The sequence below is a fragment of the Neolamprologus multifasciatus genome, chromosome 17 (assembly GCF_963576455.1).
Source record: "Neolamprologus multifasciatus chromosome 17, fNeoMul1.2, whole genome shotgun sequence".
Lineage (NCBI taxonomy): Eukaryota > Metazoa > Chordata > Actinopteri > Cichliformes > Cichlidae > Neolamprologus > Neolamprologus multifasciatus.
In genome coordinates, this window is record NC_140455.1 from 450,581 (window position 1) to 462,364 (window position 11,784).

At 39.0% G+C, this 11,784-nt stretch overlaps 2 protein-coding genes across 2 annotated transcripts; one reads left to right on the top strand and one right to left on the bottom strand.

Annotated features, from left to right (window-relative positions):
* Nucleotides 1–49: 49 nt before the first annotated feature.
* fgfr1op2 (FGFR1 oncogene partner 2) lies at nt 50–4,507 on the bottom strand. Its single transcript, XM_085137003.1, has 6 exons — nt 4,251–4,507; nt 3,178–3,314; nt 2,882–2,999; nt 2,615–2,757; nt 2,419–2,532; nt 50–1,256 (listed from the first exon to the last, which is right to left on the bottom strand). Exons 1-6 carry the CDS (start codon nt 4,273–4,275, stop codon nt 1,119–1,121), a joined length of 675 nt encoding a protein of 224 aa, XP_084993129.1. The 5' UTR covers nt 4,276–4,507; the 3' UTR covers nt 50–1,118.
* med21 (mediator complex subunit 21) lies at nt 4,505–11,715 on the top strand. The gene is made up of 4 exons (XM_085137004.1): nt 4,505–4,625; nt 6,020–6,134; nt 8,832–8,932; nt 10,859–11,715. Exons 1-4 carry the CDS (start codon nt 4,542–4,544, stop codon nt 11,036–11,038), a joined length of 480 nt encoding a protein of 159 aa, XP_084993130.1. The 5' UTR covers nt 4,505–4,541; the 3' UTR covers nt 11,039–11,715.
* Nucleotides 11,716–11,784: the final 69 nt, after the last annotated feature.

The window sequence follows — 11,784 nt, forward strand, 5'->3', positions numbered from 1 at the left end:
TCGATTAGATCTGTCCATCAGACCATAACAAATCACAACAGGAGACTAATTTATATTGGCAGACACTATTTAATGTGCGCACAAAGCAGCACACGAGCTGCTCTTTACCAGCACTTACATTTAAATTTCTTTTTAAAAAGTTTTCAAATATAAGCCATGGAATGGGTGGATGCTTTCTAACATCCCTCTGGTGTGCCTTGTCGTCTGCAGTAAAAAAATATGGGGAAAGATAACTTAAAGACTGCACCCACCCTGATGCAGTGTACTTTTACTTTTCAGCTTGTCTAAATTCTATTCCCCAACACAAGTTGGATTGAAATAATAGCCAATTTATGAAAAGCTCTTATTACAGTCATCTCACTTTGTATGCAATAATGCCACAAATATTCTCTTCCATCCTCTAAAATGCACAGACTGACTGCTTCCCAATAATATATATATATATTTCAAGTAGTGGATAAAATTACTAATAAATCTAATGATATAAATGTGCAACAGTGAAACAATGAATCACTTATTTACAAGCCTTTCAGTGGAGTATAACTACACTGTGGTTTGACAGTGTTGAAATTTTCTATTCCACAGCTAGCAGCAGATGCACCTCACCCTTTGGAGCAGATCCTCTGTGGATATGGTTTCTATTCCCGCCAGTGACAATATTGGTGGGAATAGAAACCACTTTTACTGACACGAGTAGTGAAAGTCAGAAGCTGTGTATCTGCAGGAGCAACCAAAACAGAACAAGAAACGTGTGACATTTGGAAGGTGACACAAACTCTACAGACAAATTTTCTTGCTTATAGATTTATTTGAACTCAAGCCCTTCATTTACTCATTTACACCTTAAAATGTTGCAGGCACTGCGGGCTCGTGCATGCTGCCAAAATGAACAAAACGTTACAGCAGTACCAAGAAACAAGAAAAAGAATAAAGGGAGGGGGGGTGGCTCGCTGCTTGTTGCCCGAATCATCAGACAGGGATGCAGGTCTGGAGCAGCGATGTTCTAAATGCACCAGGAGACTCATCATCTGAAGCGGTCACGTGGTAACAGGCTGTAGACTCTGTACCCTACAGTGGCAGCAGTAGGGGGCTGGGGGTTTGGTGGGCTGTCCTGGGCTCTAACTTTTTCGTAAGCTCACGTCGGCACTGGTGAGCAGTGGCGACAGCGACGTGCTGTCTGATTGGTCGTCTCTCTTCAGAACCAGAAAAGCTTCCCGACTGATTCCCAGCAGCTCTCGGAGTCCATTGTTCTCCAACTGAAATACACGGAGACGGAGAAATGCTGTGTTTAATGCAAACAAAAACAGAATGATTTGCAAATCCCATAAACCCAAATTTTATTGAGCACAGAGATCTCTCCAGATTCTCAGAATCTTTTGAAGATATTAAGCTGCAGATAATTAGATATTCAAAGTCTTCAGAATTATATGTTGACAAATGTTATTCTGAAATTGTTCCACAAGTTGCAGATGCATTTTTTTTGCAGATTGATGAACCTCAGCACATCTTTACTTCTGAGAGACTCTGCCTCTTTAAAAGGCCTTTTTATACCCAATCATGTTGAGTATTAATCTTTATGCCAGTTAACCTAAAATGTTCCTCCATTTTTCCAGCTTTTTGTTGACCCCATCCCAACTTTTTTTTTAAAAATTTTATTGTTAGTATTAAGTTCAAAAGAGCTACTGTTTTTCTTAAAATGCTACTTTTTCACTACTGTGAATAAAATATGGGTTTATGGGTTTTAAGAGTTCAAAAGCTCACTGTTGACATCTGGTGGTTAACATATGGAAACACTACAAATGGTTCTTACTGTCAAAAGCTAAAACCACATAGGAACGCTAGTTAGCTAAATAGTAACATAAATCTAACTTTTATGGGATTTATGGATAATTTCAAGTAGTAGAGGTAAAGGCCAAAAAGCCTATAAATATATATCTGTTTAACCTTTTGGAAATAGAGAGGCAGGATGTCGAAATAACAAAGTAGGTCAAAGGGAAAAAAAACAAAGCTAGGAGGAAATGTAAATAAAAAGGCTAATTTTTAATTTCAATGCCCTGTTAAGATCTACTTTGACATCTCAACTCAACATGAAGCTTTAGTTCCTTTTTAAACTCTAAACGCACACTAAATATACTGTTTAAATAAATAAATGAATAAATAACAGAGCACATGAACATTTTATAACTATGACTTGTGATCCAGTTTTGATTCCACCCCTCAGAGGCTTGATCATTTAAGTTTCCACTGATGACTTTTATTGGCATTTGTGTCAAGTGTCAAAGAAATTGACACTTGTGATCCTCTGTGTCACATGAACAGACATTTTTTTGGGTGGATTTGTAACTTCTGTGGATTTTTTGTACCCTCCCCTGGTCTCAAAGCTTTGGAATGACTGAAGTAATGCTGCTCGGCTTTTACCTCTAGCTGTTTAATCCTCTCTTCATCTTCACATATTCGCTCCTCATCCACCTCTATGGCTTTCCTCATCACGGAGGCCATTTCGTTGATCTTGTCTATGTGTGCTTGCATTTCCTGCAATGATTTTTTTTAATGCACAAGAAAAGTAAAAAAATTGCACAATAATACATTAAAAGTACTTGCACCAGACACTGACCGTAGTGTGCTGCTCCTTCAGCTGGGTAACGATGGCGGGGTCGTCTCTCTTACTGGCCATGAGAAGTCTGAACACCTGCTCCCTGTATTTGGTCATGATGAGCTCTAAGGCAGACTGGTGTTCTTCCAATGATGTACGCAGCTCTACATGAAGTATGAACACAAGTTTGATTTGCAGGAAGGATCAAATTCCAGCTTTATATTCCGCAAATCAAAGTGAAACTAAAAATGCACTGACTGAGAGTTGACATTAAAGGAAACTGCCTACCTTTGTTTTCCTGCTGGAGCTCCCTAATTTGACGGTTTTCCTGCTGGATTCCCAGGACTAGACTGGAACGAGGCCGATGCCGTGCAACCTCATTCAGGGCGTCTATCTCTTCCTGGTACTATCAATAAAAAGAACAAGCACAAAAACCTTCAGTCTGAAATATAAAATGATAGATCATCATAACAATTAGAAATACTTTTTAAAAAGTGTTATTCCAGTTTTTCAAATGAAACTTCACGGATTCTACATCAAATGCTTTAGGCCTCACATTTCCCCAAGTTCATGTGACACCCTACCTGTTTCATGGACTCTACTCGCTTGTTGAGATGTGTCGTCTGTTCGATTAACATCTCAGCAGCGTTGTCATGGTTGCGAAGCCTTTCCACTAATGATTTGGCATCTGCCAGGACCTTCTCTAAGGTACAGTTCATGCCTGAGGAAATACAAGTGATCCTTAAGAGGAGCTAGGACACGGTTGCTTCCAAACATAGTAGTCATCCACCTTGTCAGTCCTTCTTTTCTTCCCTTAAGTATTACATTTGGTTAAAGCAATTATCCATTAGCAAGCTATTCATTATAGTGATGACTGACACTATTGAATTATATCTTATTAAAATAGCTTCTTTATTTAAAGGTAGGCTGACTTTGTATCTTAGTTAGACAATGGGGAAAAACTTTGGTCTATAATCTGTAGATACAGCAGCTGCAGTCAAGTGAAAGTTTTCTGGGAACTCTGAACAGTCCTATAAAAACCTATGTACATACCATGATGCAGTAGCTTTTTGCAAGCTAAGCAGCAATAGGTTACATCAGTCATTTTCTATAAAAGTAGTCTTTTTCTATATGATGATCACTTTAATATTTTTTAAACACGACTTAAATCAGAAATGCTTGATCTAGTTCTGTTTTATTTGTTCAAACAACAACACCTCGATATTGTTATTATACAATTTTAAAAATATCTGTAAACCAAGAAGTAACCTCAACTGAAGCGTCAGCTCTGACTTCAAAATACCAGCTAAAAACCATTCATTGACATTGTGTCTAGGCTTTCTCCTCCTCGACCTACTCGTCATTACATCTGCCGTGTCAGCTAATTCGCTTGTTAGGAGCAAGCCTTACGTGTTTTAGGTGTCAGATTCACTTTACATGATTACTTTGGAAGCATATTCGTCTCAGCTATATACATACATACATACATACATACATACATACACAAGCTCGGCTCACTTATTAGGCAACTTACTAATCAGAGTTAAGTTTTTATGCAAATCCACTTACATGCTCGCATTATAAACGGGTGCGTATAACAAATCAGTGTTGCCATTCAATTTTAGATAATGAATTAAAGAAACAAAAATGATCATACCTGGGGAAGCCACAGTACAAGACATTGGAATTGCGTTAACCCCGCTGCTACTTCCTGTTGATGTTTCACAGCTAATATTAGCTAAAGGCTAACATTAGTCCTCATAAAGCAGCCACAAACAGGCTCTAATAAAGATCCGTTCCTTGTTAAAATAGAAGATAATCTCTGCTGATATGAAAATATCGATTTTAACGCGTTTCAAGTTTGCTGTGAACCCAGTTGTGAGATGATAAAAGTAAGTAACCCAACCTATGCCAACCAAGGTTCCCAAAATACCGAATATACCGCGAGATGTTTTATGTTCTCGCGACAGTTACGTCAGCAACAGACAATATGGCGGACCGGCTAACACAACTTCAAGACGCAGTCAATTCGGTAAGGCAAATGTTGAATATTTTTCAACATTCTTTGGTAGAAGGAGGTGTTAAAAATATAAAATGCATCGTTATGTCGTTTAGAGTTGGTAGCTAACGCAAACCAGTGGCCCGAGTAGTTTAGTAACGTGTCAACAACACGGGGTAGCTAACCATTATAGCAATTATAGCTAAAGGCCTGTGTTACTAGATTTTGATCCTTCATGTTGTACCAGCTTGCTAGAATATTGCAAAGTCTGTTTTTGCCTTACATACTGTATTTCCACGTATTTTCTCCCGTTTCAACTATTTTCAACTCCCGCTGCAACTATTTGCCATTTTCCAAAACAAACAAACATATTATTATTATTATTATTATTAACAACAATAATAATTTAAGGGTGGTTCTAGACCAGAGATGTCAAACATCCTTTTACTAGGTGGCCTACATACAACACACTTTGGGCCGATCAGTGAAACTCCCCTTTCTGTCACTCTCAGTCAGAACTTTAACTATACATTTAATCCCTGAGACATTGTAATATAAGAAAAAGATGCTGGTTTTCACAGTCCTTCTTAGTTTTCCTGCACAACAAAGAAAAGTTTGTCAGTGTGACTCGTTGGGCTTAAATTGTAGGAAATAAATGTGCAAAATAACAGAAAACGTTCTTTTGGCTTGTTGTGTAGACTGTCCTGTAATAATATATTTTGTAATGTGACCCCATTGTAAAAAACATAGATTTCTATAGTAGATGGTTTAAAAAATGAACTTTCTCTCATTTAAATGGTAAATGGTCTGTATTTATATAGCGCTTTACTAGTCCCTAAGGACCCCAAAGCGCTTTACATATCCAGTCATCCACCCATTCATACACACATTCACACACTGGTGATGGCAAGCTACATTGTAGCCACAGCCACCCTGGGGCGCACTGACAGAGGCGAGGCTGCCGGACACTGGCGCCACTGGGCCCTCTGACCACCACCAGTAGGCAACGGGTGAAGTGTCTTGCCCAAGGACACAACGACCGAGACTGTCCAAGCCAGGGCTCGAACCGGCAACCTTCCGGTTACAAGGCGAACTCCCAACTCTTGAGCCACGATCGCCCAATTTAATTATTTGGGGGATGTTTTATCTTCAGGAGAAGCTGTAAAACTTATGAAAATACATTTAAAAGTCCAAAACTTAAGCACGCCTTCACATTTTCACAGTGGGTAAAATTGGATTCTGGCCTCCTTATGGTTGACACTTGTAAACTAAATACCTATATTTTATAATAAAAAAAACATACCTTGATAAAACTGGTAAAAGAAACGTCTTTAAATTTCTTTTGCCTGAAGTTTGTTATCATCAGCAGCTATTGTCTTGTTTAAATGACAGCGTAACCTATTACTGGTTTTGTTTTGTGTGTCCAGCTTGCTGATCAGTTTTGTAATGCTATCGGCGTCCTGCAACAGTGTGCACCTCCTGCATCTTTCAGTAACATCCAGACAGCTATCAACAAGGATCAGCCAGCAAACCCAACAGAAGGTTTGTGTGTTTTTTACTATGACATTAATTTTAACCATAGTTTTTATATCAGTTTATATCAGTTGATATTAGTTATTTGCCTCTCTATTAATATCTGCTTTTTAAAAGCTGCTAAATATAAAAAATTTAAAATTCAAGAGGAGATGAGAGAAACACTCGTCAATGACGTTGCATCGTTTCTCCACCAGAGGTCACTGTGCAATTTCCCTATGGACAACATGTGTTTGTTGCCTATGCAATCAGAAACAGATTGCATATAATTGCCAACTTGACCTATTGAACCTCAGACTGATATCAGTCAGAATGACTCTTATTTTATAGTAACATTTACGGCAGGTTTTAATAACAGTGATGGGGGATGCCTGACAATCTCATTTTGCAGTGAGATTACTTTATCTCATTGGATAAAACAGATACTGATAAAGTTCAACTTTTAGGACATAAATTGTAGTATATGTTATTGCAATATTTAGCATATCACATAATGTTGAAAATGACAGTAATATATTGTAAAAAATGTGGTATCAAAGGGTGTCTGGTGATTTCCAGCCCAGTATAGCTGTGTGTTGGTACATGTTATAGCTGTGTGCTGTCACCAGAGGGCAGTATAACAATTATGCGGAACAGTCTGTGAGCTAGACGTGTTTGCATTTGTTCAGTTTCTCCTTCAACTTCGACCCTGATACAGAAAAGATATGTCGTAATATAAAAATAACTTCTTGGCAGTGAAATGAAACACGGTATTGAAAATTGTCTACGTATCCACTGTCTGTGTTTCTCATGCTGCTTTTTTTAATTGTTGATTATTTTTTGCCACTGTTTCCTCTTTGTGGTGAACTCCTCTGTTACTCCCTTTCCTGTTAAAGTGAACTCTTCAGCAAATTAGTTTCTAGTTTCTCACTGTCAGCCAGTGCTACATGTGCTGTTGATCTCTTGGTGCACTGCACATAAGCATGTCTGTAGAGGTTGCATACCCAGAATCATCAGGCTACACTAGGGCTGCCACAAACGATTATTTTGATAGTCGACTAGTCACCGATTATTTTTGCGATTAGTTGACTAATCAGATCATGCATCCATTGAACGTAAAACTTACAGCTTATTGCACCAGCATGCATCTGCTCTTATTTATATATATATATATATATATATATATATATATATCATTAGCTTACAGCTTTAAGTGTTTAAGGTATGTGCTAACTAAAAATAAAGACAAGATGATAGTTTATTGAATTTTAATGAAGTTTGCAGATTGTTTCAGTGGAGTTTAGTAAACTCAGCTGTCTGCTCCTTGCTATCTAAAATATAACAGGACACCGGAGTAAATTCTCGAGGATCTCACACTTCTGATAATCAGTTATCTGCTTGACGTTTATTCAGCTGTGTAAAAACTATAACTTTAATTGCAGCCAAACCGATTTACTCAGGAACAAATAAAACACTGAAAAAAGCCAAACAATAGCATTTTTAAGTTATCTAAGTGACTTGTATATCGTGTTTAACCTGAGTAGCGAAAGTCGGCGGTGGATTTGAAAACGATTTGCCGGGAGTCCGGTGTTCTCACCGGCTCTAGTGAGCCTGTAACCCCGGCTAGCTATCGAGCTGGTGGGTAACAGACGTCTCCAAAAACGTTGGAGCGCTTTTAAAAATATGTGGTGTCTTGATAAACTGAGCAGAAATTTGAGGTTTACACAGCTACATTCTCGCCTGAAAATATGTTAAACATTTATTTTGTGACCCAGAAAGAATAATAAGAGTAATATTAACACTAACTAGCTGCCGCCATTGTTGGAAGCTGAGCAGGGCCGCGCTATGAATTCTGGGATAGGTTGGGCCACGAAGTATACACCCGACCAATCCTTCAAATCTGGGGAAATGAAGGGCGCATTTGTCGGAGTCTTCGAATTCGGACAGTCTTCGTTGTGTCGCTGTAACATAATTGGCCTACAAATGGGGGCACAGTAGGCTGCGGTTCCTGAATTTGGACTCAGCTACGATACTGGACACTGCTTCTTCTTCTTCAGGGTTTAACGGCAGCTGGCATCCTTGTACATGCAGTGCTGCCATCTTCTGTTTCAGTCTGTTATTACACTCTTAAATTGTACTACTTATTCCCGCGTCTTTTGGGATCTTACAAAGCTTCAAACGATGCGTCGACTATTAAATTAGTCTTTGACGATTTTGATAGTTGACGTAATCGTGACTAGTTGACTAATTGTGGCAGCCCTAGGCTACACGGACAAAATCTTATGCAAACTGACATAAATGCAGTACAGACTGGCTTACATAATGTGGAACAGCTTGTTAGCTTGAAAAAAATTGTCTGAAACAGGAATGAAAATGTCCACATTGGTGCTTTGTACAGTACTCACCCCTGATCATACAACACCGGGTCTCCATCACTACACCTACATATCATTCATGATGAGTGTCTCTCTACAACTCAAATGATTTAGTTTCACCACTTCTTTACATTTTACTCAATATTTAGTGACATTTTATCTTTTCATCTGAATATTATGGTACATAATGATTTTTCTCTTATAAAAAAAGGGGGGAGGGGGTACTTTCTGTGGCTCAACAGCATGTAGAGTGTATGTTTGTGTTCTGTTATTTATATATATATATATATATATATATATGAAATATGCAGGATGATTCACCTGTGTTTTGTTTTTCTTGATCTCTGTTCAGAGTATGCCCAGCTGTTTGCAGCCCTTATAGCCCGAACAGCCAAAGATGTGGATGTACTCATAGACTCGCTGCCCAGTGAGGAGTCCACAGCAGCTCTGCAGGTCAGCACATTCATAAGTATCACCGACTATTTCACATGTATATATATTTCAATGTATTAATTCTATTTTCCCGGACATAAAAAACCTAATTCAAGTAGAGGAGCACTGTTGGGGTGGCTGTAACTCAGGTGGCAGAGCAGGTCAGCCACTAATCAGAAGGTCGGTGGTTCGATCCCAGGCTGCCTCCTGGCTGCATGCCAAATATCCTTGGGCAAGATACTAACCCCATGTTTGCCTACTGGTGGTGGTCAGAGGGCCCGGTGGCGCCTGTGTCCGGCAGCCTCGCCTCTGTCAGTGCGCCCCAGGGCAGCTGTGGCTACAATGTAGCTTGCCATTGCCAGTGTGTGAATGTGTGTGTGAATGGGTGAATGACTGAATGTAGTGTGAAGCGCTTTGGGGTCCTTAAGGACTAGAAAAGTGCTATCAGTCAGCAGAGGGAAGTGTGTTTTGTCTGTAAGCAAACTGTTTATAGTCTATAGTGAAATATGTTAAAGACAATAACAGTCATTCTTGTGTTGATCTCTCTCCCGTAAATAGAAAGATGCATGACATCAAGTGTCACTTTCCTGTGCACTGCTTTCTGCTATTAGATTAGACTAGAATAGATTAAAAACAGAAAATTGAGAATAGGATGTTTCCCAGCAAGCATATCTGAGTGCAATACACAGTACTGCCAGTGAGCATTTGTAACACAAATATCTTTGAATGACATTAGTGGTACTTGGAAAACTTGCTAACTTTTTGATCTGTTTCCAGAGACTTTTATCAGTAGACAAAAAGCAAAAACATCTCTTTTAATATTTTATGGCCTTCACTCAAGAGAAGAACAATAAACACCACGGCTGGAGTGTGCCGATAACGAGATTATTTTGAGGAACATCCATTAAGTAAATGGTAAAGCTCACTTAAACCAGTTAAAACTGCCAAATTGGTAATGTTTGGGAAACTTGGGGGAGGGGGGTTTCCCTGCATAGAGGAAGTTTTAGTCTGAGCCAAAGGAAAATCACCAGCATTGTTGTTAAATGATTTCTCTAAAAGATTCATGGATCTTGGCAGTATGCACATTTTTGCTGATGACGTGACTAATAATTGCATATATTGCTGGAAAATGAGGTATTTAAGAAACAAAAAACAAACTTTCATTGCTTTTAATCTGCATGGACCAATCGTGCTTAATGTCATTACAAGCTCCAAAGGCCTTTTCTGAGCCGAGTAGGTGTTGCTCTTTCTCAAACAAGTATGATATTTATCTCTAGATAATGTTATAAGAAAGTAAGCCATCCTTACAGGCAGCTCATGTCATTTCTAGCTTTTTATAAGTTGGAGCAGTAGTCGTCAGTCTTTCTGAAAAACAGCCGAGCAATATTGTATAATCAGTGGTGTTGGTTCTTTGTGCAAGGATACTTCTATCTTCATGCGGACCACAGGGCAGCATTTTTTAGATATTAGTATTTAGATATTCCCTGTAGCTCTCTGAGGGCCGACAATACACGCAACTGGTTTTAGATATAAAGTAAAAAGACATCTGTCATACAAAGCTGTTAGAAATGATCAACTGTAAGACCACGTCTCAGGAGACTTTCTGCACACATTGCGAATCATGCATGGAATCTCGTCACAGTCTGATGGCAGCTTTTGAACCGTGAAACAGAACTTGTACAAAGTGATTCTCATCAACTATTTAAAAGTTGCTCACACACACCACCTGCGTTGTGTGGGGATATTGGGTGTACCAGGTGGGAATTCTTTTATTATTCAGTCAGTTATTGTGAGATCTGATGCTCCCAAGTTATACAGTCATGACCTGCACACAATTAAAGGAAACCTTCACTCAGTTGTTATCAGTTATTTGATGCTCCACAAAAGGGAAAATAAAAACACCAAAGCTGTTTTCATTAAATCTGACTGTCTGTGACCTCTCATCAGGCGGCCAGTCTGCGGCAGCTGGAGGAGGAGAACCATGAGGCAGCAGCTCGGCTAGAAGAGGTGGTTTACCGCGGCGATATGCTGCTGGAGAAGATCCAGAGTGCATTGGCTGACATTGCCCAATCTCAGCTCCGCACCCGCAACGGGGCACCCAGCCAGCCATCACCGGCTGAATCCTGACCCGAGGAATGCATAATATGATTCTGGACAATTTTCAGTCTTTTCAGCTATTTTTTTTCTTTGCCTTCAGCCACAATAGGCCATCATTGAAACTGCCAAACATGGTGTGTGTTCACATGTCAAATGTGTGAACATGTAGATGCTGAAGCGGTTCTGTGTGGATGAGGTCATCTTTAAGTTTTTTGTTTGTTTTTGAAACGTCATTTCTACAGCTCAGCTAAAGAAGGATGAAGGATGGTGTCTTTACATGCACACGGATCTTCTTTCCTGAAATTTTTATTTTAAAAAACAAAAAAAAAAACTTCTCTGTGGGCCTGAGGAGACCAATCTGACAGGTGTTCTGTGATTTATGTACACTATATGTTATATATTTATGTCTAAATTTTGTAGATATTGATAGCTCATCTCTCTGAGGTATTTTCTTTTTTTAAATAAACCGTGGACAGCCACATAAGTGTTAATAATATCCCTTTTTTTTTTTATATAATTTGCAAACTGTTACCACAAGTGTTTTGTACACGAAGCATGTGGGTGATGTTAATTGTTGGAGTGAGTTTGTGGCATTGCATCAGTTTCATTTTTTTCATTGGAACTGATACACTAGCAGAAACTGACATGACGTACTGCGAGCCTTTACCAGGAAACGATTACAATTAAAGAATGACCACATTTCAGTTCATGTGACCTTTAAAGGAAATTCTGATGGATGCAGCTTTGAGGAACTAAACTGTGGCTCTTGTATATTT

Excerpts from the sequence above, each read along its gene's own strand:
- fgfr1op2 (XM_085137003.1), bottom strand. The coding sequence starts at position 4,275 with ATGTCTTGTACTGTGGCTTCCCCAG. Across the intron at positions 3,000-3,177 it reads GAGTAGAGTCCATGAAACAG|TACCAGGAAGAGATAGACGC; the intron begins GTAGGGTGTCAC and ends TTTTATTGATAG. Across the intron at positions 2,533-2,614 it reads TGAAGGAGCAGCACACTACG|GAAATGCAAGCACACATAGA; the intron begins GTCAGTGTCTGG and ends AAATCATTGCAG.
- med21 (XM_085137004.1), top strand. The coding sequence starts at position 4,542 with ATGTTTTATGTTCTCGCGACAGTTACGTCAGCAACAGACAATATGGCG. Across the intron at positions 6,135-8,831 it reads GCCAGCAAACCCAACAGAAG|AGTATGCCCAGCTGTTTGCA; the intron begins GTTTGTGTGTTT and ends ATCTCTGTTCAG. Across the intron at positions 8,933-10,858 it reads AGTCCACAGCAGCTCTGCAG|GCGGCCAGTCTGCGGCAGCT; the intron begins GTCAGCACATTC and ends ACCTCTCATCAG.